The sequence below is a fragment of the Camelus ferus genome, chromosome 13 (genome assembly GCF_009834535.1).
Source record: "Camelus ferus isolate YT-003-E chromosome 13, BCGSAC_Cfer_1.0, whole genome shotgun sequence".
Lineage (NCBI taxonomy): Eukaryota > Metazoa > Chordata > Mammalia > Artiodactyla > Camelidae > Camelus > Camelus ferus.
The window spans coordinates 31,103,984-31,130,696 of NC_045708.1; the positions used below are offsets into that span (position 1 = coordinate 31,103,984).

Below are 26,713 nucleotides of genomic sequence, written 5' to 3' on the forward strand. Positions count from 1 at the left end.
ACATCTCTGTTACAATGAGAAGTCCAATTTGCCCCTGGTCTCTTCCCTGCTTGGCAGCCTCTATCATCAATATAGTCTCCCTAAGTAGCTGCCAGCCTGGGATTCTTTGCTCTGTCCAAAAAAGTCATCCCAGGATTGGCTCTAGCCCAGCCATAGCTCAAACTGATTCTGGTCTGTTTTGAGCCCCAACTTCCTTACATCTCTAGGCAGCCTTCCCTGACTTGGTAGGCCACCTTACTTCTTGGCTTGTGGGCCCCAGAAGAAGAAGGCAGAGGTTACTTCCAGATTCAGCCAGCCACAGTAGGATCTCTTTGCCTTCCTCAGGGTCTTCATAATGTTCAGGGAGATGCTCCCTGTCCTGAAAGCTAGTCCCACATCACTATTCCCTGTTCTGTGGTCTTCAGGTTTGCCCATCCTTCGAATTTGTCACTGCCGGCCTCAGATTTCTCTCCCACTGGTTCTTAAGGAACAAGACTTGTTTTGCTTCACTTTTTTTTTTTCAGTTAATCAGATAAAACCAAAGGAGACATGCCATGGTATGGCATTGTGGTTAAGAGCTTAGATTCTAAAATCACGTGGACCCATGTCCAAGTCCCTGTTTTATCACTTACTATTTCTGTAACCTCGGTCACATCACTTAACCTCTCTGAGTTTCAGTTTTCCCTTCTGAGAAAATGGGGTTAATAATAGTTACCTCACTGCTGTTAGCACTAGATGAGACAATATTTAGTCTCAGTTTAGGCAGGAACATTTTTCACAGTACTGGGACTTGGACATAATAAGTGTTCATTAAGTGTACATCATTACATACAAATGCAAGAAATTGGAGGGTGGGGTGGTGATGATCGGAATCTGTACTCCAGAAAGACTTGAATGGTTATTTAGAGTGTGGAACTGAATCTAAGAAGAAATTAACTGGATTAAATGGGTAGCTGTACAGGATGGGGGAGATGAGATTTGCTAGAATGAAATTTTATTTCAGATCCACTGCAGGGATATTAAGTCCAGGATGTGGGGATTGAAAAGTCATCCCTGATGGAGACCAATATGTAAACAGAGATGTCCCTGTGGGGTAATACATATGTAAACAAACAATAAAATTCAGTGGGGTGTGCTCTAAGAGAGGGCAGGACCTGGGGAATACATAGAATGGAGATGGAGTTTGGAAAGCTTTTGCAAAGAAGGTGATATTTTAATCCGGGCAAAGAGCACACCAGAGTAAAAGATCTGGCAGAGGAAACAGCACCCTGACGTGTAGTATGTTCAGGAGATGCAAAGGATTCCCTGTGGCTGGAACAAAGTTGAGAACACAGCTCCATGAGGGTAATGACTCCAGAGGGGTGACAGGGGCCAGCCGGGGCTGAACCTTGCAGGCAACATTAAGGATACGGGTCTTTATCCTAAGGGCAGAGGGCAGCCATGGAAGAGCTGGATGAGGGGTTGTGTCATGATCAGATCTGCATTTTTGAAAAGGTTATTAGCTACTACTACATGGGGAATGGATTACAGAGGAGCAAGAGTGAAGGTGAGGACATAACCTATACATTAGATAACAGGTAAAATGGGCAAATTCCTAGAAATATGAGAATTACCAAAATGGACTCAAGAAAAAGTATCAATCTGAATAGACTAAGAACAAGTAAAGAGATTGAATTAGTCATCAAGAAACTCCCTACAATGAAAAGCCCAGGCCCAGATGGCTTCAGTGGTGAATTCTACTACACATTTAAAGAATAAATACAAATTTTCCACAAACTCTTCCAAAAATCAGAAAAGGAAACAATAGCTCCCAATTCACTCTGTAAGCCAGTATTACCCTGATACTCAGAGCAGACAAAGACATCACAAGAAAACTATAGACCAATGTCTTAGTCTTATGAATAAGTCACAAAAATTTCTCAAGAAAGTAATAGCAAACAGAATCCAACAACATATAAAAAGGATTATATAACGTAACCAGATGGGATTTATTCCAGGAGTGCAAGATTGCTTTAACATCGGAAAACCAGTTAATGTAATACGGCATCATATCAATAGAATGAAAAACAAAAACTACATGATTATCTCAATAGACACGGAAAAAGCATTTGACAAAATCCAACACCCTCTCATGTTAAAAAAAAACACTAAAACTAAAAATAGAAGGAAACTTCATTAACCTGATACAAGACATTTACAAAAACCCACATGATACTTAATAGTGAAAGACTAAATGCTTTCCCCCTAAGAACAGGAACGTGACAAAGGTATCTGTTTCCCCGCTTCTACTCACCACTGTACTGGAGGTTTAGGCTGGGGCAGTTGGGCAAGAAAAATAAATAAACAGCATTCAGACTGGAAAGGAAGATGTAAAACTATCTCTGTTTGCAGATAACATGATTGTGTATGTAGGAAATCTAAGGACTCCACTAAAATACTATCAGAACTATTAAATGAGTTCAGGAAGGTTGCAGGACATAAGATTTATATACAAAAAGCAGGTTTCTTTCATACACCTGCAATGAACAATCTGAAAATGAAAATAAGCAAACAATTCCATTTACAATAGCATTAAAAAGAATAAAACACTTGGGAATAAATTTGGCAGCAGGCAAAACTTATACTATGAAAACAACAAAACATCAGTGAAAGAAATTAAAGTAGATCTAAATGAATGGAAAAGCATGTCGTGTTCATGAATTGGAAGACTTGATATTGTTAAGATAATAACACTTCTCAAACTGATCTACAGATTCAATGCAATCCCTATCAAAATGCCAGCTGGTTTCTTGGTCAAAATAGACAAGCTGATTCTAAAATCCGTATGGGATTGCAAGGGATCCAGAATAACCAAAACAATCTTGAAAAAGAAGAACAAATTTGGAGGACTGCCATTTCCCAATTTCAAAACATACTTCAAAGCAATAAAAATCAAGATAGTATGGTACTAGCATGAGGATAGACAGATCAATAGAATTGAATTGAAAGTCTAGAAACAAACCCACGTGCCTATGGTCAATTAATTTTCAACAAAGATGCCAAGACCATTCCAGTGGGGAAAGAAGAGTCTTCAATGAATGATGCTGGGACAACTCAATAGCCATGTGCTAAAGAATGAATTGGACCTCTACCTAAATACCATAAACAAACTTAAACTGGATCAAAGACCTAAATCCAAGAGCTAAAACTATAAAATCCTTAAAAGAAAACATAGGAATCAGTCTTCATTACCTCAGATTTAGCAAGGAATTCTTTGATGTGACACCAAAAGTACAAGTAACAAAATTAAAAATAAATAATTTAGAATTAAAATTGAAAACTTTGGTGTATCAAAGGACATTATCAAAATGCTAAAAAGACACCCCACAGAATGGGAAAAATATTTGCAATTCACATACCTGATAAAGGACTTGTATCTAGAATATATACAAAGTCTTACAACTCAACAATAAAAAAAAAAACATATTTTTAATGAGCAAAGGATCTGAATAAACATTTCTTCAAAGAAGATATGCAAATGACCACTAAGCACATGAAAAGATGTTCAACATTATTAGTCATCAGAGAAATGCAAATCAAAAAAGTAAGGAGACATCACTTCATACCCATTCAGATGGCTATAATCAAAAACCAGATAATAACAAGTGTTGGCAAGGAGACGTTAGAACCCTCATACACTGCTGGAGGGAATGTAAAATTGTACAGCCTCTTTGGAAAACAGCCTGGCAGTTCCTTAAACAATTAAACATAGAATTCCCATAGGACCCCATACTTCCACCTCCTATGTATACAGCCAGGAGAAATGAAAACATAGGTCCACACAAAAACAGTACGCGAATGTGCATAAAAGCATTATTTGTAATAGCCAAAAAGTGGCAACAACCCAAATGTCCCTCGACTGATGATGAATGGATAAACAAAATTGATACACCCACAGAAGAAAATATTATTCAGCCATGTAAAGAGAATGAAGTACTGATACATGCTATAGCATAGATGAACCTTGAAACTACCATACTGAGTGAAAGAAACTAGCCACGAAAGATCATCTGTGTATTGTATTTGTTTGTATTTCATTTGTATGAACTGTCCAGAACAGCCAAGTCTGCAGAGATATAAAGTAGATTACTGGTTGCTTAGGGCTGGGAGGAAGATGAGGGGATAGGAGGGTGAAAGCTAAAAGATACAGGATTTGTTTCTGAGGTTATAAAAATGATCAAAAATTGTGATTGCATCTATCTGTGAATATACAAAAAAAAGTTGAATTGCACACTACCTGGAAGAATTGTACGGTATGTGAATTATATCCCAATAAATCTGTTAAAAGAGGGAGTGAGTGTGAAAGCAAGGAGCTCGGTGAGAAGTGATGGCGTGGTGTTGAGTTGGAAGAGACACTTCAATGAAAGAATGGACAGGGATTGGCCATAGGCGTGGAAGGAAAGGGAAGAAGGCATCTTGGATTATCGCCAAGCTTCTGTTTGGATGACTGCGTGGATGGACGTGCCAGGCACTAAAAGAACAAAAGCAGATGATACGTGGTACTTCATTGCCAGGCACTGTTCCAAGCACTCAGCACCCTTGAATTCTTCCCTCTTCAATAACCCTATTGGGTAAGTACTATCATTATCGTTACCATTTTGCAGAAGAGAAAACAGGCTCAGAGAGGTCAAGTAACGTAGCCAGAGTCTGGCAGCTAGGAAATCGCAGAGTTGGGATTCAAACCTTAGATGTTCTGGCTCTGGAGTTCCTCTTTTAGCCTCAGTACTTTGTTACCTCTCTGGCACAGGGGACAGGGCCAGATTGGGGTATAATACAGCTTTCAAATCCAATGTAAACAGTTTGGTTGCATACTGCAAGCCAGGTCCTGGGCTCAGGGAGGGCACCCTCCCTCATCAGAAGAGCTCACATTTCCACTGTGGCACCATCAGACCCAGGGCTCCACTGCAAACAAGGCAGAGAACTGTGGGTCACAGCACCTGGACCCTCAGCCTCATCTGCCCCACACCCATGTAGCTTCAGTCCTCACTGCCTCCCTCTACAGCTGTAATCTCACAGGGGCAGGCCTGAATTGGACCAGGGTTGGAGCAAGATCATTTCCCAGAGAAACGATGGAAAAGGGAAGAGGGAAGGCCATGGCATGCCCCTTGAAGCCCCATGAGGCCGGCAGCAGGCAAGGCAAACCCAAGCACTTTGTCCAAGAGGCCGCCCTGCAGCCGGTCCTGGGCTGCAGCAAAGGAAGTCCTACCCGTGAGCCCTGAGTCATTCCCCTCGGGCCCCAAGGAAGGGGTGATTTCCTGAGCAGCCCAGCCCGCTGGGCAGCTCAGTCTCCTCCCGCGGGCTGTGCGTCCCCTTATCTCGCTGCAGCCCTCTCCCAGGGCTTGGCCGGAGTGGTCTGGTCTTCATGTTTCCTCAGCAGGAAACATGGATTCAGGGGTCAGAGAGAGCCCAGCAGTGCAGGAGCACGAAGGACTGACCAAACTGGGTCCCCTGAAGCTCCCTCACTTGGGGTTCCCTGCTGGGCAGGGGTCCTTTTCCCATTTACCTGAATGAAGCCTCCCCTGATGTCTGTTTTGAACCCAGCCTCATCCTGTGGGACGGACTCCGGCCTGGTGTGGCCCTGTGCCAGGCACATAATGTTAAATAAGTGACTACAGTGGAGGGAACAGGAGCCCCAGTCAGAGGTGTCCATGCTGTAGGTATCAGGACAGGCTTTGGAGTCAGACAGACCTGAATTCAAATCTCAGTTCTACCCCTGGATTGTGACTTTGGACAACTCAGTTAATCCATCTCAGCCTCCACTTTCTCTTGTGTCAGGTAAGGACAAGGGCACTTAATCGAGTCCCTGTGTGATGTAATGAGACAATGTACTAGCACAGGGCTGGCAAACCCAACTTTTACCCCAGGAGGAGTGAGTTTAGATGACAGTCCTCTCTTGGCAGGGTTCACATCTTGTCTAGCTAAGGTGGAGGTATGCATAGCTGTTCATGTATAAAAGCACCCCAACAGAGGCACAGAATTCTAGGGAGACTCGGGGGAAGGAAAGTGTGTGTGTGTGTGTGTGTGTGTGTGTGTGTGTGTGTGTGTGTGTGTGTACTGAAATCTCCTCAAGGCTTACAACACTTTGGGGCTACCTTTTCCATTTGTATCCAATTAGAATAGCCGTGTGTGTGTGTGTGTGTGTGTGTGTGTGTGTGTGTGTGTGTGTATACTGAAATCTCCTCAAGGCTTACAACACTCTGGGTTTACCTTCTCCATTTGTATCCAATTAGAATAGCCCCGTCTGTATTCCACATTCTCTGGGATGTCCCTGCCCTCCTCGGTTTTTGCTAGGACTCTAGTACGTCCTTGTGATCATCTGTCAATCTGAATTCCTGCTTCTGCTAAATTCTGATCACTGGGCTGCTTACTTTCTGAGACCAGCATCCTCTCTCAAGTCCATGGGTATTGTTACCTTTCTCCCCTTGTTCCTAAAATACCACAAATATAAGGTTTTGTGTATGGAATACTTTTATGGAGCATTTAGGGACGCTTTAGGGAAGCTAAGCTTTCACAGAATAGGGGGTACACGTAAAACTAAGTACTAGCCATCACGGTTCTGCAATTTTCCTCCAACAGTCCCTCCACTGGAATTTCTCACTGGTAAAGATTTCTTCTCAGGTTGCTACCTTTCATGTACAAGCTCACCCTTGCCCTTTTTTCCCGGAGTTACACGCCTTAGACTCCAAAATTCTCATCAATTTCATATTCAGCAAATGTAATTCTCCTTCTTATCAAGGCCATGCCCAAGGGTTCACCAACTTGTTTCTAATCACAAAAGAGCTACAAGGCCTCTGAAAAGATGTGAAATTGCCTTTTTCTTTTTAAAATAACCCTTTTCCTTCATTATTATCCTTGGAATAAGTCTCCTAAGAAGTAATGACTCGGGGGAGGTCTTGAATCACAAAGACAGTTCCAACAGGATGAGAGGTTGGACTCTGTGCTTGGGAGAGCAAGGAAACAGGGCCTGTGGCAGAAAAGGGGTTGAGCCTGGGAAAGAGTGAAGGAAGGATCACGAGGGAGAGAATCCAGGAACGGGGAGGTGAGAGGTGTAAGTGCTTCTGTTCCAACATCAAGAGACGAACCTTGCAGGGAGGGTGTAGCTCAGTGGTAGAGTATGTGCCTAGCATGCAGGAGGTCCTGGGTTCAATCCCCAGTCCCTCCACTATAAATACATACATACATACACCTAATTACCTCCCCTTACCCCAGCAAAAAAGAGTTTTAAAAAAGAGAGACCAAACTTGGTCTCACCTAGAGCCGTGAAAGGATTTTAAGCAGGGAAAGAATAAAAACAAATTGGAGCTTCAGGAAAAACAGGAGTAAAGAGATATAATACCATTTGTCAACTATAGAAATGGCAAACTTAACACTGACAAAGGTCTGGGGGAAATAGAGTGCCTTAACACACTGCTCGAGGTGGGTGTCAGTGGAACAATGGTTCTAGAGAGAAGCATGGCAATGCTGGGAAAGAGATGGGAAGGTGGAAAATCCAGGTGCCCAGAGCTACCTATCTGGGGCTTTCTGATGGGATATCAATGGCAGATGTTGGGAGAAAGAGGTCAAGGGCACAGGCATGGGCCCTGAGAGCCCGATTCTCTTCCCAATCACTGTTCAGTGACATCATGTTAGTAGCTTGAAATTGGCCACGTTGGAGTATGTACACCACAAAGAGCAGCAAATGCTACAAAACAGGGCTCCCCCAGAGAGCCATTCAACAGCACACCACTGCCTGAGCCCGTCCTCACCCGGCAACCCCTTGAGTTCTCTCGGCAGCGGCTGAACAGAGACCAAACACAGGCTTTTGTAAGCCAGGGCTTTGGCCTTATATCCCAACAGAGAAGCCTGAGCCTGCTGACCTGGACTGGACTCACTGGACTCTTTGGCCAGAGAGTAGCAGACCTGAGTGCCCTCCTTTCCCTAGGGCTATTCCAGCCCCTGTCTGATATTCTAAAGGAGCCAAGGACTGGGGAAGGCATCTCTTTCCAGCTGTGTGGAAGCATTAAAAAATGGGGAAATGACAGGGACAGGTGGTTGGACTTCCTTCCACGCAGGAGCAGGAAGGCGCATCTCAACTCCCTGATGGTCACAGACAAGCCCCTTGTCTTGTGGGCTCTGCACCCTTAACCACCATTATGCTGCCTCCCTGTAGAAGTCACAGGACTTGGTAAGATTTGGATGCAGGAATGGAGGGAGGATGAAAATTTGAGGCTAACATTCAGGTTCCAGGCTTACATGCCCAGGTAGCTGATGGTGAGATGTGAACATAGGAAGGGAAGATGGGAAAGGATGCACAGGAGGTAGTGATGATACTGTTTGGGACTTGGTGAGTTTGACGTGCCTCTGGAACAACAAACTGAGATGTCTAATAAGTAACTGAGAGTTTGCAGTTGAAGAGAGTGATAAAATCTTGGGAGTTAGTGGCATATAGATGGAATCAAAGCCATGAGACCACCCAGGGAATACAGCAGGGGATGACACAAAGACACCTGGGGAACAGCAACATGTAAGAGAAAGAGCGAAGAAAGAGGGACAGTGGGAGGCAATGTACAGGCATAGGAGGACACTGGGAGAATGTGACATGCTGCAGAACCCCAGGGAGGGGAGTGTCAAACATCGCAGAGAAGCTGAGCATGAAGGATTAAGATAAGAGACACAATGAGGTTGTTGTGGCTGGTCCAGGGTGAAGGAGACAGTGGTAGGAGATGGGATCTAAGCAGGCAGGAGTCAGATCAGGCAGGACCTTGTGTGCCTTTAGGAGGTGTTTAGATTTAAGCAAGAGAGCAAAGAAATCCGATTTGCATTTTAAACATTTCACTCTGTTCTGCTAGAGAGGGTAAGAGTGGAAGCTACCCAGTAACCCAGACTTGGACTAGGATGGGAGGAGTGGAGGTGGTAAAATGTGTTCAGAGGCTGGGTACATTTTGAAAGGATATCTGGCAGGACTTGCTAATGAGTTGAATGTAGGGTAAGAGTAAGGCAGAAATCAAAGAGCACTGAGGTTTTTGGTTTGAGTAGATGGTGGTGCCTCTGACAGAAGTGGGTAAGACTAATGGAAAAAACAAAGCAGGGTTAGGGGTGGGAAGAAGGACCTAGAATTTCATTTTATTTTGGTCATCATAAGTATAAGACACCCATCAGACATGCAAGCAGAGATCCCAAGTAGGCAGTTGACGATCCAAATCTGGAGCCCAGGAGGGCGAGTCCCAGCTGGAGATATCAATTTTGAAGTCACCAGCACATGCACATCATCAAAGCCATGGGACTGCAGGAACATTAAAGTTTTTTCTTCTCTCACTTGACCTGACAGAGGCTCAGTGGCCCTTGAGGCATCCAGAGTCATCCCCACTGGGCAGAGGAAGCTGGTCCTTGTAACTGAGAGCTGGACAGAAATCAGGACAAACCTGGCCTCAGGAACTCCTTGCAGAGAAATGGTGCCAGAGAAACTAAGACCTCGCGGAGGGGGCTGAAGGATTTCCATGTCCTGCCTCCCACCACCTCCCATAATCCTTTGTTAGTAACACCAATTTGGGAGGAAGAGAGAAGGGCGATACTGAGGACACTGTCTGCAGGGCCAGCAAGGGGAGCCCCAGTTGAGGCCAGAGGGGTTAAGTGTGGGACTTAATGTGGCCTGCACTAGCCCCACTCCCCTGTGAGAGTCAGAACTCCTGAGAATGGGCATAAAAGCCACCACAGTTACAGCAGGGCTTCAGAGAAGGGATCACACCAGCTCTTCTGCTACTAATGGGAAGACGAGCAGGAGCTGAGAGCTGAGACCAACTATCCCTTGCTTCTGAGCCAACCAGATAAAAGTGCTGCAGACCAGAGCTTCTCAAACTTTAATATGTATTCACATCATCTGGGGGGGTTAGTACAGTGCAGATTCTGTTTTAGTAGGCCTGGGGTGGGGACCAAGATTCTGCATGTCTAATAAGCTCCCAGATAATGCCGTTGCTGCTGGTCCATGGACCACACTGAGTAGCAAAGGACGAGAGGCCACTGTGGAGGCTACCCACGATGGAGGGGCGTGTCCAGCCCCAGGGAGAATGCACAAAGTTTACTAGTGCACAAAGTCACAGAACCGTTTACAGTGGGAGTGGCCCCCATTTTGTCACGGTTGTGAGGCAGACAGTCATTTGTCAGCCCTGGTGTGGTTGTCACGCACTTGGGTTCTGGAGCTTGATGCCCTGAGCTTTACCTCTTGGTGGGTGTGTGATCTTGGGCAAATCTTTAACGTCTCTGCATCTCAGTTACCTCATCACTAATGGAAATATTAAGACCATTGTGAGGATTAACTGGGTCGATAGATATAAAGTGCTTGTTACATGGCAGCCTAGTGAGCACTCAGGAAAGGCTGCCATTCCTGCCCATACAACGCCCTTCCACAGCAGTGAGCACAGACATGCACACAGGCTCACTCTCCTCTTGGTACATGGTCGAAAATGTAACCCCCATCTCCCTCCCACCCAAAGGCCTGTATCCTCTCTTTCAAATTCCTCCTACCCTCCCGCCCACTCCCACACCCCCTCCCCTGACTCCGGCCCCAGTGTGGTCTGGATGGGCCCCATGGGGCAGGGACAGGGACAGGACGTGGGGCTGTATCTGACAGGAACCTGAGGGGCTGGCCCGGGAGGGGATTGGGGCCCGGCTTCCTGAAGGGAGGATGGGCTAAGGCAGGCGCACAGTGCCGGAGAAGATGCCCTCCTGGGCCCTCTTGGTGGTCACCTCCTGCCTCCTTCCAGCCCCCCAAAACCTGGCACAAGTCACCAGCCAAGGTGAGGTGTGTGGAGGGTGGAGATCACCTATACACAGGAAGAGGGAGCCCTGGGAGGGGTACAAGGTATGAGGCTCCCACTGGTCCCTCCTCTTGCCCACAAACATGCCTGGGAGGACCCAGAGCCCACTCACCAGCTGTTCCTCAGATGCCTCCTTGCTGGCCTCGGACTCAGAGCCCTTGAAATGTTTCTCCCGAACGTTTGAGGACCTCACTTGCTTCTGGGACGAGGAAGAGGCAGCGCCCAGTGGAACGTATCAGCTGCTGTATGCCTACGCAGGGTATGTGCTGGGCTGTGCCTCACTCCCCCATCTGTCCTGTACACACCTCAGCTCAGCCCCATTCCAGTAGCTACCCTGCCTGTGGCCCTGTCAGAGGACCACTCCACGTATAAGCCCTAAATAACCACTTAATGAACAAGTGTGCTTTGGATATACCCAGCTTAGGCCCCTACCTAGCCCCTGATCCCACCTATTCCAGGCACTGAGAAGATAAATGGTGGTAGTGGAAATAGAAGTTGGGCTTGGGCCCAGACCTGGGTCCTCGGGGCTGGACGTGGCAGGCCGTGTAGGTAGGATGGACTTCTCCTATGCCCACAGGGAGAAGCCCCGTGCCTGCCCCCTGAGTTCCCAGAGCGTGCTGCCCTCTGGAACCCGATACGTGTGCCAGTTTCCAGCCCAGGATGAAGTTCGCCTCTTCTTTTCACTGCACCTGTGGGTGAAGAACGTGTTTCTGAACCAGAATCTGACCCAGCGGGTGCTCTCTGTGGATAGTGTGGGTAAGGGCCATCCTCCAGCCACCCTGGCCCCTCTGTTTGCTGCCCTCAGGTCAGCTCCTAGAATCAGACTGATCTGTGCTCTTTCAAGACGACATGGATGCTCTCCCTCACCAGGCCCCCAGAGGCACCTCAAGACGCCCTTCTCATTCCCATCAGCTTCAGCATCCAGAGCTAGACTTCATTTCCCGCCAGAGACACCCTGGTCTTCCCATCATTAACTTATTCCCTTACTCACTCCTTCATCAATTACAGAATACATACTGTGTGCCAGGCACTGTGCTAGGTGACAAGGATGCAGAGACAAAAAGAGGTCCCTGAGTCTAACAAACCTGCAGTGAGGTCACTGTGCTCCTGAGGAAAGGAGAACAGGATAAGGAGCTTCCCTGCCCAGCCCCAGGGGCTGCCCTCCATCCAGCCTCCAGCACCCTCTCCCTGGGCTTATGTGCTCTGTCTTGCCCTCAGGACTGCCAGCTCCCCCCAGTCTCATCAAGGCCATGGGTGGGAGCCAGCCAGGGGAACTTCAGATCAGCTGGGAAACCCCAACTCCAGAAATCAGTGAATTCCTGAGGCATGAACTCCGCTATGGCCCCAAGGATCCCAGGAACTCCACTGTCATCCAGCAGCTGTCCACAGAAACCTGCTGTCCAGCTCTGTGGAGACCAAATCCAGCCCCAGCTCTGGACCAGCCTCCATGTGCTCAGGCCATGATGCCCCAACAAGATGGACCAGAGCAGACCTCCCCAACTAGAGAAGTATCCTGGCCTTCTTCTGCTCCACCCTCTGTCCATCTCCTACCCCTAGTTTTGCCCCAAGAAAGTAGAGATCATACTTTGGGAATTCTAGATGGGGGTGGTCCTTGGAAAGTTCATATAGGCTCTGATCAGCCCTTAGGAGCCATAACTGTTTAAGGATCTCCCACTTTGGGTCATTCACATCAACAAAATTGAGAGCTTCAGGCCTCTAAGCTAACGGGGATTAAAAAGCCCTAAACCACCTGAAGCCCACCAATCTGGCGCCCAGTCTGTGTACATATCTACCCAGGGAAGAATTGAGTGTCTCTCCACAGGCATGCCATGAGGCTTCAGATATAAGAGGTGGAGGCTGCCTTGGCTTGAGGCAGACCTAGATTCTGAGGCTGGGATTCTTCTCCCAAGGCTCCGTCTCTGACAGTGATACGTAAAAGCTGCCTCGTCTCAGGGCTCCAGCCTGGTAACTCCTACTGGATCCAACTGCGCAGCCAACCTGATGGGGTCTCCTTCCGTGGTTCCTGGGGATCCTGGTCCCTCCCTGTGACTGTGGACCTGCCTGGGGATGCAGGTGAGTCAACAAAGGAATGGGGAGATGGGGAGATGACAGAAAAGATCTCTAGGGAGGCCTGGGCTGGATATGGAAGCTCTGGGAAGCATGGTGCTTCCTGATGACCTCAAACTTGCCACTGGACAGAGTGAACTATGATCAGGGAGAGGACAAAGAACAAAGTAAATGTTCTGAGTTATGTATGTAAAGATGATGTGGACACCTTATAGAGCAGGAGCACGTGAGCTCTGATGGGACTTCCTTCTCTGACCCCAGTGGAAATTGGACTGCAGTGCTTTACCTTGGACCTGAAGAATGTTACCTGTCAGTGGCAGCAACAGGACCATGCTAGCTCCCAAGGCTTCTTCTACCACAGCAGGGCACGGTGCTGTCCCAGAGACAGGTAAGAGTTGAACTACTGACTGAGCTTGGTGTCATGGGAGAGAGGCACAACCTTGCAGAAAGAAGGGAGAGATTGTTCTTGGTCCTCTGCATTCTGCTCCGTTGTCCCCAAACCAAATGCTCTCATCCTCCAATGGGTATTTTATCTTTTCAACCTCTCTTCATTCCTACTGGAAATGCCTCAGTTTAATTCAGCTTTAATCATGTCAACCGGACTACTGCAACAGCCTACATTCTCATTCACCTCCAATTCCTCGCTTCCTGTGCTGCTGACAGACTGACCTTGGTTAAACTTTGCATGGCTTTCACCTACTCCAATACATAGTACAACTTTTCGCTATCTATCGGATCCAATGAAAACATCACCTGGTCTTCAAGAATTTCTACCAAACACCTCACTGATCTGCCCATATCCAATCTATGACCTAGTCTTATTGATTTTACTTATTAAATATCTCTAGAATCTGCCTACTTCTGTTCATCACTGCCATTAGGCCAGTACAAGCCATCATCATTTTTCACTTAGGCTACTGAGAAGACCACCTCTTGAATCCTCCAAAGCATTCTCCACATAGAAGCCAGAGGGATCTTTTAAAAGTGCAAAAATAAACATTCCTTGTTTAAAATTCTTCCAAGATCCATAGTTTCCACTGGTCCTTGGACAAAGGAAATAACTCTATTGTGGCTGTATAGAGTTCTAGAAGACTCAGCTCCTATCCATGCCTTCAGCTTCATCTTATACCATGCTGCTTTTTGTGCTCTGTGCTCTGTGCTCCGATACTGGCATTCATTGGTCCCCTCCTAATTGCCATATTCCTCTTCTGCCTCTGGGTCTTTGCACATGCTGTTTATCCAGCTCTCCTGTCTTTACTTAACTTCTACTTGTCCTTCAGATCTCAACTCAGATGTCACCTCCTTAGACCCTCCCCTGACCCTCCTCCTTAGGTCCAATGGCACTATTATACAACCTTGCTGTACCATGTACTTCTCCTTCTTAAATAGTTATCATAGTTACAATTTCACATTTATACTTTAAGTGGTTATTTTATTGATAAGAAAATTCTCGCTCAGAGCTCCAGCCATAAAAGGCTGATCTTGACTATACACGATCCATGAGGGCAAAGTCAGTGTCTATTTTCACTCACTAGTGTATTCTCACCTACCACACTGCCTGGAACATAGTAGGTGCTCAGTAAAAAACTGTTGAATGAATGGATAATGAAAAAACTGCTATGAATAGTTTTAATGTATTCTTCCAGTGTTTCCATGCATTCATGTATGTCTATACACAACATTTAGCTTTCAATATAAAGTGGATCACACTACATATATGATTTCTTACCTTACTTTTTCACTTAAAAATATTTCTTGGAGATCATTATAAAAAGTTGTAACTCATTCTTTATAATAACTGCAGATTTTCATAGTATGGAGGTGCTGTGAATGGATTAAGGGGAGGCAAAACTGACCTCATCATTTCCTCTGCCCAAACCTGCTCCTCCTCCTATTGTCCATCCTACCATCAACTCTGCTCTCTGTCCTGGACTTCTGCCATTTCTACACCCGCCAGGTGCAGTCAGAAACACTTGTCACTTCTACTGCTTCAGTATCTCTTGAATCCATCAAATTCCCTCTGCCCCCACGGCCACACCCCTACTTTCAGATCCCCATCACTTTGCACGTGAAAAACCATAACACTGTCCCAATAAATTTCTCTGCTTCTAGTCCCCTGACAAATCCTTCCCTAGAAACTGCAGTTACAGTAGCCTTCCTAAAGTACAAAGCTAATTATGACAATTCCTTGTTTAAAATCCTTCAATGTCTCCACCAATACTACAAGATTAAATTCAAGCTCCCTAGAAAGGCCACAGGCCATCTATGACCTTGGTCTGCTGTCTCACATCTTCCACTCACCACCAGGCCCTCTATGCTAAAAGCATTCTGCATAACTTGGAGTTTCCCCCAAAGCACCATGTCTCCTACCTGTGCACAAGCCCGCGCCGGGGATGCCTGTTTGTCCCCTTTGCCTATCCTATTTCCAGTCCAAGACTCAGTCTAAGCACTGCCTTCTACAGGAAATATCCTCGGACCCTCCCCGTCTGAGTTAGATGGTCCTCCTTGATACTCCCAAGCCAGCCTGTGCCCATCACAGAAGAATACCATCTGTTCATTTTTATGCCTTTCCCACTGAAATGAGAGCTCCTTGAAAATTATTCCTCTACGTCTTCACAGGGCTTATCACAGTGCCTGGCACATAGAATAAATTAGTAAACATATAAATACATAAAGTGATAAATAATTCTAGTCAGAGCTAGCCATTTAGGCATTATAATCAGGAAGGAAACATGAATTATTTGTTCAGTAAACAATGATTGAAGGTGACTATGTTCCAGGCACTGGGGCTAGAGTGACAAAACAGAAAAGCTTTCGGCATTCGGGGGGCTTACATTTTAGTTGGGGAAGGGAGAGAAGAGGTGACAAACAAGAAAAGAAATCAAGGAACAAGGTTATATGACAGAGGTTGAGAGGATGGGGGGCAGGTGCTAATTTAGACTGAGAAGTCAGGGAAAGCCTTGCCAAGTAGGTGACAGGTGAGCTGAGAAGGAGTGAGTCATGTGAGGTCTGGAGGCAGGGCAGTCCAGGGCAAACTGAAGTGCAAAGACAGTGCATCTGGTGTATTTGCAGCCGAGAGAGAAGGTCCCGGTGGATGAAAGGTGGCAAACTGGTGTGAGAATTGTAGGAGGTGAGAGTGGAGAGGTAGGGAGGAACTAAACCATACTATGGAGTTTGGATTTTATTCCAAGTGGGATGGGGAGCCATTGAAGGATTTTAAGCAAAAGAGTGACATGATATGATTTACATTTTAAAAAGATGTTTCTCAGCGCAATTAGAAAGAAGTAAGAATAGAAGCAGGATCACCAGTTAGAAATGTGCCTTAATTCAAGCAACAGATAATGGTTTCACCTAATGTTCTGAGGGTAAAGATCAAAATTAATGGACACATTTGTCATATATTTCACATTATCAGATCAACACTTTGGATCTAAATTCTGGTTGCCACATGGAGAACAAATTGAAGAGAGTGGCAAAAACAGAGGCAGAAAAGCCAGTTAGGAGGTTTTCGTAATTACCTATTAGTAAAATACCATGTAGAGGTGACTAAGACGGCTGCCTAATGAGAATAGGTTAAAAACATAAGGATATTTTCCCCCAGAAAGATGAAGAAAATAAATAAATGACAGAAATGGGGCAGAGATAAGTCAAGTAATCTGCCCAGAGTTATACACCAAGAAGCCAAGACCTGAATGCTATAGACCATGCTATTTTCACATATCTTCCAGCTCTTTTCTTAAGAGGAAGAGTCTGGACGCCAAAGCAATGCTTAGAAAACAAAACATCATGGCATGAAGACACAGAGAAATCCTGGAGGCCCCTCCAAGGGAGGAGTTAGATTATAATCCAAGCAGCCCATAGCCCCTGTGGGATGGGCATGTCAGCCTTCATCTCTGAGGCAGGCCCTATTCAGTGACTATATGGGGCTGATTCTTAGGGACCCCATCTGGGAGAAGTGTGAAGAGGAGGAGAAAATTCCAGGATCACAGCCCTCCCCGTTCTCCCGCTGCCACTTCAAGTCACGAAATGACAGTGTCATTCACATCCTTGTGGAGGTGACCACAGCCCAGGGTGCTGTTCACAGCTACCTGGGCTCCCCTTTCTGGATCCACCAGGCTGGTAAGAACTTGCTTCCCTTCTCCCACATAGTTCCCACCCCTACCCCATCTGACCCCATGCCCGGAATCACCAGCTCCGACACATCTGACCCATGGCCCTGGTGACATGATGTCTCATGCACAGAAGGGCTTAGGCCAGTCCCTGCTGACGTCCCTGTAGTGCTCATTCCCACTCCAAATTTGCACTGGAGGGAGGTCTCTAGCGGGCAGCTGGAATTGGAATGGCAGCATCCATCGTCCTGGGCAGCCCAAGAGACCTGCTATCAGCTTCGATACTCAGGAGAAGGCCATCAGGACTGGAAGGTACAGTCAAGAAACAAACGTTCGCAGACCACACACTCAGGGTATTCCTGAGTTTCACCATGTCTGTTATCAGCAGTGAAGGTGTCTGCGTATCTATGTCTGTGCTTGTTTATCTAGGCTTATCTGATTCAACTAATATCTTAATCTCTCTTTGTCATTGACATTGCTGACTACTCCTATTTCAAATTTTCTCTTCCCTTTGTTTTTGGGATATAGTCTCTCCTGATACTCATACCACTTCTCTGACAGAATCTCCTCACTCTTTCCTGGCTCCTCCTTTTCCACCCTTACTTAATATGTTGTGCTTCCTACGGCCCCACCTTTGGCTCTTTTCTCCTCTAAATAAATATATGGATGCTCTCCTTAGGCAAATGCTTCAACTCCATGGTTTCAACAGTTATACACTAACCATCCCAAACTTACCATTCCCACACCCATATGGAAAGGAACTTCTATACCACAGGGAAATTACCTAGACTTTTGAAGTCTCAGTTTCCTCACTGGTGATAAAGATATCTACTTTCCAGAGGTATAGTAAAGATTAAATACATCAATATCCAGCATACTGCCTGGCCAATAGAAGGTACCCACTATGCATTAGTTAAATATTCATTTTTTTTCTCTACTTTTATTCTCACTTACTACATGTATGTACCACTTCTTACCAGACAGCTCTACCTAAAAGCACCCCTCCCAGGGCATTTCAGACTCAATGTATCCAAAATTGAACTCATTTTCCTCCCCAAACTTCTTTTTAAGTTGAGATACAAGTTACATAAAGTACACAAATCTTAAACATACAGTTGATTCATCTGTATGTGTGTATACACCCATGGAATCATTACCCAAATCAAATTATAGGTGATTTCTAGCACCCCAGAAGTGCCACATGCCCCTACAGTCACACACACCCCATCCAAGGTGACAACTATTCTCACATTACCACTGATAAGTTTTCACTGTTGTAGAACTTAATAAAATAGATCCATTCAGTATTTTTTCCTCAAACTTCCTTCTCCTCTGTTCCCTCTCTCTGACAATGTCACCAACACTCCTCCAGTTACTCAAGCCTGGAGTCATCCTTGACTCTTCTCCCTTTTCCCTTGTCCCTTCCCCCTATTCATCAACAAATAAGTTGAGTTTATTGTCCTAACAGGCCTCAAATCCCTACTACCATTGCCTCTGCCTCATCTTTGAGCATCCAGCCTGCCCACCCATGCTCTGAGGACACAGGACTACTCTGTAACCCCCCATCAGGCACCTAAGGTAGCATTACATGCTTCTTGGTGCCCCCGTGGTGCTTTACTTACGTCATTGTTACCGTGCTAATTACTCCTTGTAACTATTTACTTGTTTGGACATCGTCCTCATTAGACACATGAGACCATGTTTCATTTATCTTTTTCCCCAGTGCCTAGTCCAAAGCTTAGCACATCACAAGCAGCTCATAAATGTTTGCTAACTGGTTAATAATGTCTCCCTGCCTGTACACACGATGCTTGTTCCCTCTACATGGAATCTGTCCTCGTACCCCCAGCACCTAGCATAATGCGGGCAACCCTGTTGAATGCATGTTATTTGTGGACTGGTCCACGTGGCTCTCAGTATCTGACGGTGTCTGGGGTTTCCATCGCTGGACCTGGAGTTCTGGTGTTCGCTTCTGGCAGGATGTCCGTGCACCTGGTCAGGGTGTGTGCACCAGAGTCTGCAGGTGTATTGGAGTCATATGTGTCAGGATGAGTAGTGTTGTGCGTAGATGAGTCAGTGCGTCGCGGGTTTCGGGCCGGGCAGGGCAAGGTCGCAGTCAGGGCGAGACTCTCTGGGGTGTTCTCTCCAGTCAGTTTCCGCCAGGATGCGTGTTTCTGCCCGTGAGGCTCTTTGGGGGGACCCCTAGGAATTCAAAGGGATTGGATTTGGGTCTGGCGCCAGGCTCGAGGCCCCGACGCTAGCCCACGGGCAATTGGAGCCTGACCACCCGCTCGCTTCTCCTCTGTGCAGGTGCTGGAGACGGCTCTCGGGGCCCAGGGAGAGACCCTGGAGCTGCGCCCACGCTCTCGCTACCGTGTACAACTGCGCGCCAGGCTCCAAGGCTCCACCTTCCAAGGTCCCTGGAGCCCCTGGTCAGACCCATCGTGGGTGGAGACCTCGTCTGAGACCGGTGAGGGCAGGGCCGGGGCAAAGGCGGTCTGCGCCTGCGCAAGTGGAGGGGCGCCGGCCCAGCGAGGGGCGGGGCTCGGACCCCACCCGGCAGCGGCTGCGCAGACCCTACGCGGCGCTTCGGGACGGCGAGGGGCGGGGCCTGGGAGGGGTCTGGCGGACCTCGGGGCGGGGCTCCGGCCACCGGCTGCCCAGGTCTGACTGACTTTGTCACACAGCCTGGATCTCCTTGGTGATCGCTCTGCTCCTGGTGCTAGGCCTCAGCGCCCTCTTGGGCCTGCTGCTGCTGAGGTGGCAGTTTCCTGAGCGCTACAGGTACCTCTCAGAGATACGCGCGAGACGGGGCTGCGGTCCGGTGGGGCCTGCGTCCTCTAAAGGAGCATCCCCGGGTCACTCTAGGACACCCGCTCTCTGGACAATCCTACATCCATCCCGTGGCGTCACACCGCCTCCTTACACTCGAACAAGCCCATTATACTGGACACCTCAAATAGCCCCACTTTCTGGCTCTTCATCCCAGTAGCAAGGTTACTGTCCACCTGTCACCCAAGACAGAACACTTAGGCGCCTCCCTCCCCCCTACCCAGTCTGCTCTGGTCTGGTCATTCCACCTCCTGAACCTCGTTCAAACAATGACTCCCTTTCTCCAGCTCTACAAGCACTACCTGATTCACTGAAACAGAGCCTCTTCTCTCCCCTAACCTAGCCTCACAGAGCCACCAGAATAATCTTTCTGAAATGCACACGTGAACTTGTCACTCCACCTCCTTAAATCTCATTATTAGCTCCCCAGGATAAAATCCAAACTCTAGAATGACACACAAGGCTGTGCAAAATCTGGCCGCTCCCAGCACTTCCACCCTCCCACCCTGTGCATCAGCCATGCCAAACTGTTGGTGATTTCCTCCACAAGCCAAGCGGTTTTACTTCTCAGTGCCTTTGCGCATAACGTCCCCTCTGCCAGGAATATCCTCCCTGGATGACTAATACCCATTTATCTTTAAATAACTTTCTTCACCAACTCCTAGGAAACTTTTCCTGACACTCCCCTATTGGCTGCTCTCTTTGTGCCCCAGTACAGACTTCTTTCATAGTACCAGAAGCATTTTACTGCATTCATTTCTTTATATATCTTCCCCATGCCTTACTTGGTCATCCTTAAAACCTCAGCACTTTGCCTGCCAAATAGCACACCCTTAAATAAATGTTATTAATGAATGACTTGTTTAGGTGGGAAGACTAAGGCTGAGGAGAAGTGTCATTGGAAGTTATAAACATAAAGGATAGAATCCACGCTACCTCAGTCCTTCAATTGGTAATATCTCTCGCTTTTTGAAGACTCAGCTCAGAAGGCAGCTCCTCCAGGTGGCCTCTTTCAATGGCTCTAGGCTAGATGAGATGCCCCTATTCTGTGCCCGCATCTCTCCTTGAACATGTCTTTGAGCTTTTTAATCCACCCATCTGTATGAGCAGACTGGACTGTAGCCTTGATGCAGGGAGCCAGATCCAACAACAACAAAAAAATGTTGGGGAACCAGGCTTACTCAGTTCCTTTTCCCCATTTACCAGATACATCACTCCTCCTCCCCTGGAAAGATGGGAGTGGGGTCACAGAAGAGGCCTAAAATATTGTTCAGCTAAAGTCTCTCCATGAGGAAATATGAGCCCAAAGAGTTGGAGATTCCCCCAATATACTTTAATTCATGTTCTTCCCAGATAGACTACCTTCCTCAGCAACTTAATGTTAAGCTCTATTGGTTCTCCTCACTCCTTCATTTAACTAATTTCTTGAGCACCTATTATGGGCTAGACACTTTTCTACATCCTGGAGATACAAGAGTGAGCAAATAGACAAACTCTTTGCCCTCATGAAGTTTACACTCTAGTATGTTTAATATATATAGTAATATAATAAATACAGAATAAGTGAAGTACTATAAAGAAAAATAAATCAGAGCAGGAGACAGAGTGTAATGGGGAAGGGAGGCAGTTCTATTTTAGCCAGGGTAGTCAAGGAAAGCCTCTCTGGCAGGATGACATTTGAGCAGAAACCTAAATGAAGTGAGGGAATAAATCGAGTGTTCCAAGCAGAGAATACAAGTGCAAAGGCCCTGAGGCAGGAATGTTTGAGGATAGGAAAACCCCTTTTTTGAACCTCCCCATCACTGACTTCCGTCTCCCATCTAAGGTTTCCCTTCCACCTGTGCTCCTCTACCTTACTTTACTGCCTTGGCTACACTGTTACCTCTCCAAGCCTTACTCCCTCACCTCACTACCTCCCCCACTGCCCCACCTCAGTACTCTCCTCCCTCCTCTCAACTCACTCCCACAACTCAGTCTCCTTCTCTTTCTTCTTCTCAAGGAGCCTGAGGCATGCCCTGTGGCCCTCACTTCCAGACCTGCACCGGGTACTCGGCCAGTACCTTAGGGATACTGCTGGCCTGAATCCGGTGAGTGCACTCCCCTCCCAGCTCCCACCACCAGCCCTGCCTGGAGCTGGATCTTTGCCCCACTACACAACTTTTCCAAGGCCCTTGCCCACCAGCATACCATCCCAAGAACTCACCTCCAGCCAAACCCTCTTTCCTACACAGTCCAGGTCCTGCTCCCACAGGACCTGCTCTAATCCAAACCCCCATTTCTCCCAGCCCAAGGCTGCAGTCTCAGATGCCTATGAGGAAGTGGAACCCAGCCTCCTTGAAATTCTACCTAAGACCTCAGAGAAGACTCCCTTGCCCCTATGTTCCTCCCAAACCCAGATGGACTACAGAGGATTGCAGCCTTCTTGCCTGGGGACCATGCCCCTGTCTGTGTGCCCACCTGTGGCTGAGCTGGGGTCCTACTGCACCACTCACATCGCCAACCATTCCTACTTACCTCTCAGCTGTTGGCAGGCCCCTCGGTCCCAGTACCCTGGACAGATCCAAACCCTCTAGAGCTTCCTTCTAAACTTCCCTACCCACCCTATCTCAACAACACAACCATCTCAGACCCCACTTCCCTCCCCCTTGTCTATCCTCCTAGCTGGGTTTTGTAACACTGATCTTTCGGTACTGCCACTGACATAGATCCAGGACCTTCTCTCCTCAGGCAAGGTTCATTTGAGTAAGATCCTGTAACTTTCACCTCCTTTCATTCTCCTCTTTAATGCCAAACTCCCTGAAAAGAAGGCTCCATTTCCCTATTCCCATTTGCTCCTCAGACTACTTCAATTAATCCCCCCCACTACCACTCTGCTAATGAGACTCCTCAGACTTTCTAATTGCAAGATCCAATAGAGAAAAAAAAAAAGATCCAATTGGATCTTGTTAATCCTCAATTTATTTGATCTCTCTGTTGGCATTTGTCATGATGACTACCCATTTCTCCTTTAAATTTTCTCCTACCATAGCTCGCATAATTACCATCTCTCCTGGCTCTGCTCAGGTCTCTCCAAGAATATTAGTAATCAAGAACATAAATTCTGGAGTCAGAGCTGGGTTCAATTCCTGTCTTTCCCACTTGCTGGTTGTGCAACCCTGGGCAAATAACCTAAAGTCTTCGAGTCTTAATTTTCTCATCTATAAAACAAGGGTAATAATAGAACCCCGTAGGGTTGTGAAGAGCATTTAGTGAGATAATCTGAGTAAAGCATGTTGCCTAGGAATGTGTTGTGTTTGATATATCTAAACAATTGTAATTATTCCTTCCTAATCTCTTAACCTCGAGTCTCTTCCCCTTTTAATTATTGCATTCCCTCAAGAGTCCATTCGTAACAGTTTCCAACCCCATCTACTCTCATTGTTTTCCTCTCTACTGACCATTCCAAAGTTCTTATCTCCAGCCCAGACTTCTGTTACAGCACCTGTGATCCTTTATGCAAGTAACCATTTACATATCTGTTTTCTGTTACTAGATTGTGAGCTCCTTGAGGGCAAGGGCTGTGATTTATTTGTCTTCTCCCCTCCCCAACACTTACCCCCAGTGCCTAGAGTAGTGCTTGGTGCGTGGTAGGCCTTCAATAAATGTTTTCTAAAGGAAGGAAATCTTTCTGGACAATGCCACTTTAACCCCAGGCCGACCTCCCTCATCTTTTATGCCATTCATATGCAGTGGTAAATGCACTTAGGCCATTCTGGTTATGAATTCCCCTGACCCATTCAAATTCTCAAACCAGTGGTATTTTCTGCTGACTCCAGACATACTCACTGTATCAGTCAGGATCTTGGCATAGATGATGTATTCAGTCTGGGCATCTTGATGAGAGTTTAATAAACGGCATATTTATAAAGATATGGCAGGAGTTAGGAAAACCATCAAGAAATAGTGCAGTATCCCAGGGCTAACAACAGCTGGGAGTTGGTCCCCTCCCCACCCTCCCCACCACTAGGCATCAAGGGGTAAGATGACAGAGTGGTTATGAGCTCTGAGATCCGAGATCCACAGACAGTAGCTACAGAGAGGGCTGCCTGGCAGGAGTTGTGGCAGAGCCACAGCCAACCTGTGGGGATATGGTAGGCACTGAGCCAGGGGAATAAAAAGCTCACGCCTGTTCTACCCCTTCTTCCACCCCACCCTCTGATCTCCTCTGTATTCGTTTGCTAGCACTGCCGTAACAAAGTACCACAAACTTGGCGGCTTAAACAACAGACATTTATTGTCTCACGGTTCTGGAGTCTAGAAATTCAAGGTATCAGCACGGATGGTTCCTTCTGAGAGTTACAAGGAAGACTCTGTTCCATGCTTCTCCCTTAGCTTCTAGGGGTTTCCTGGCAATCTTTGGTGTTTCTTGGCTTGTAGAAGCATCACCTCCATCTCTGCCTTCATCGTTACATGGCATTCTCCCTGTATGTGTCTGTGTCCAAATTTCTCCATTTTACAAGAACATCTAGCATTTTGGATGAGGGCCCACCAAATTACTTCATCTTAACTAATTATATCTGGAGTGACCCTATTTCCAAATAAGGTCACACTCTGAAGTACTGGGACTTAAGTAGGCAACATATAAATTGGCAGGGGGTGGGACACAATTTAACACATAACATCCTCCCATTGGTGGAATACAAACAGAAACCCAAGCCCAAGGGAATCCTTTGATGCAGGTCATATATGTCAGCCTCACTGGGCCCAGGGCAGAGTAGAGAAGGACGAAGAGTAGGTCTGGATGGGACAAATGGATGACATCTAGTATACTCACTTCCCATAATTCCTTCCCCCAGCCATGTCCAAGGCTCCCACTCTGTCCCTAGGGACTCAAAACTAGGGTTGAGATCCAAAACACTGAACCTCTCGCCTCTTCACCCATTCAGCCATCATGACCACTTTTACGTCCTGAATTCTGCCTCCTCTTCTCCATCTCCCCTGAGCTATTACTACAGCCTCTACCTAATATCTCTGCCTCCAGTCTCTCTCCTTAAATCCAATCTGTATGTTGCCTCCAAACTGATCTTCCTATTCATCTCTCTTCTTGCTCACTCCTTACCTCTAAATCTTTAGCTTGACTCTTCAGAACCTGATCTCTTTCTCTTCCACTATTTCCCTAGCGTGAGGATTAAAAGTATTAACACAATGCCAAGCACATAGTAAATACTCAGTATTTACTGAGATATTTTTATTATTATCTCAACTGGGCTGTTCCACTCCCTGAATATCACCTATATTTTATTCCTGACATGCCCTTTGCTAACCTGGATTTAGGTCCTTTAGGTGGGAGTTTCCCCATCTACACTGTTTCTCAGCCTCTAATTATCTCTAAGGCCTTGTTCTCCTTCCCTCCAGCCTAAGAGGAAGTGACCTTTCTTTCCTAGACTGAAAAAGTTCCCCATGTTTTCTATCCCCTTTCTTCCTGGGCAAGGTATCCAGACATCTGGTTCTACCAGCTGGCCCTTGCCCACCCTCTTGCATCTCCCCTGGCCCTTTTGCCTTCACCTTCAAACACGCATAGGCATCTTGGTGCTGGCATTCCCTTGAGCTCCCATGCACCGCCCTCTTTCTCACTCCCATGTTTCTCACACAAGTAGCCCGTGCTTGCTGCCTCCACATTCTCCCTGCCCTTCTTTCTGTTACCCCTTCCAAATAGAACAGGAGCACCTTCACCTCTCTCCGAGTTAACTGATAATTTGCTTCTCAATCATCAACTCTGACCTTTTCTGTCATCATCCTACTTGATCGTTTTGTATCATATTAGAATTCCTTCGCCTTCAAGGTCCAGATCAATAGAAACTCCAATGGCTTCTTTCATTCCTTTTTTTTTTTTTTTTTTTTTTTTTTTTTTGGCGGGAAGAGAGAGGTAATTAGCTTTATTTCTTTATTTTTAGAGGAGGTACTGGGGATTGAAACCAGGACCGTATGCATGCTAATCATGCCTTCTACAGCTTGAGCTATACCCTCCCCCTCATTGCTTTATTTTTAAATGTACAAATTCCCTGAGGTTGTACGCATATTTACCCTATTGTTCTTTTTCTCTACAGCTACCCTTACTCCAGAAGCTGCAAATTTCTGTCCATGTCCTGCCCTCAGAAATGTTTTGTTTGCCCCTTCCCTGCACAGAAACTCTCACTGATTCCACAATCCTGGCAGATTAAGTCCAAACTTCTTAGCTTTAACTTTTAAGGCCCTGACCAGCCTGACTGCTTTCTATGTTCTCTGACATTCAGGGACTCCCTATTTCCAGCCCAGGACACCTAACTCCTTGTTTTCCAAGGTAACTGGAAATAGACAACATGAATGCTTCAAAATAAAAAATAATAATAATATAACAATATTAAGTTTGCATTAAGAGCCCCAGATTTTTCTCTGTCATCATCAGAGTCGATCTTAACCTAATGATTGAAAACATGATTTTTCTAGCCTCTCTCTAGGACAGTATAGCATATGGTTAGGCTGCTGGGGTTAGTGAGATAGTTTGGCTTCACTGCTTATTATTATTGGCTATGTGCCTTTGGGCAAGTTTCTAACCTTTCCTTGACCCAGTTTCTTTTTTTGTAAAAAAGAGGATAAGCATCTGCTTTATAAGATTAAGGGTTAAACACAGTAATGTATGTAAATTGTTTAAACACAGTAGTTAGCAGATGGCCAATGAATGGTACCCATTATTTTATATTATTGCTGCTTCACCTCTAAGCATATCACACAATTCACTTAAGTCATTATTAGAGCACTGGACTGAATGGGAGTCAGACCTGGATTCCATGGGACCTCAGGCAAATCCCTTCCTGGGCCTCGGCTTCTTCAGCCAAAAATATGGGTATGTTGCTGGGATAGGGAGGGTGCACCACG

General features: G+C 46.4%; 1 protein-coding gene across 1 annotated transcript; it reads left to right on the plus strand.

The window, feature by feature from the left end:
• The first annotated feature begins 10,711 nt into the window (after positions 1-10,711).
• MPL (MPL proto-oncogene, thrombopoietin receptor) lies at positions 10,712-26,044 on the plus strand. The gene is made up of 12 exons (XM_006178479.2): positions 10,712-10,790; positions 10,938-11,070; positions 11,389-11,567; positions 12,030-12,319; positions 12,722-12,884; positions 13,140-13,266; positions 16,816-16,997; positions 17,157-17,299; positions 19,298-19,457; positions 19,675-19,771; positions 21,819-21,906; positions 22,105-26,044. Exons 1-12 carry the CDS (start codon positions 10,712-10,714, stop codon positions 22,390-22,392), a joined length of 1,929 nt encoding a protein of 642 aa, XP_006178541.1. The 3' UTR covers positions 22,393-26,044.
• The last annotated feature ends 669 nt before the right edge of the window (positions 26,045-26,713 follow it).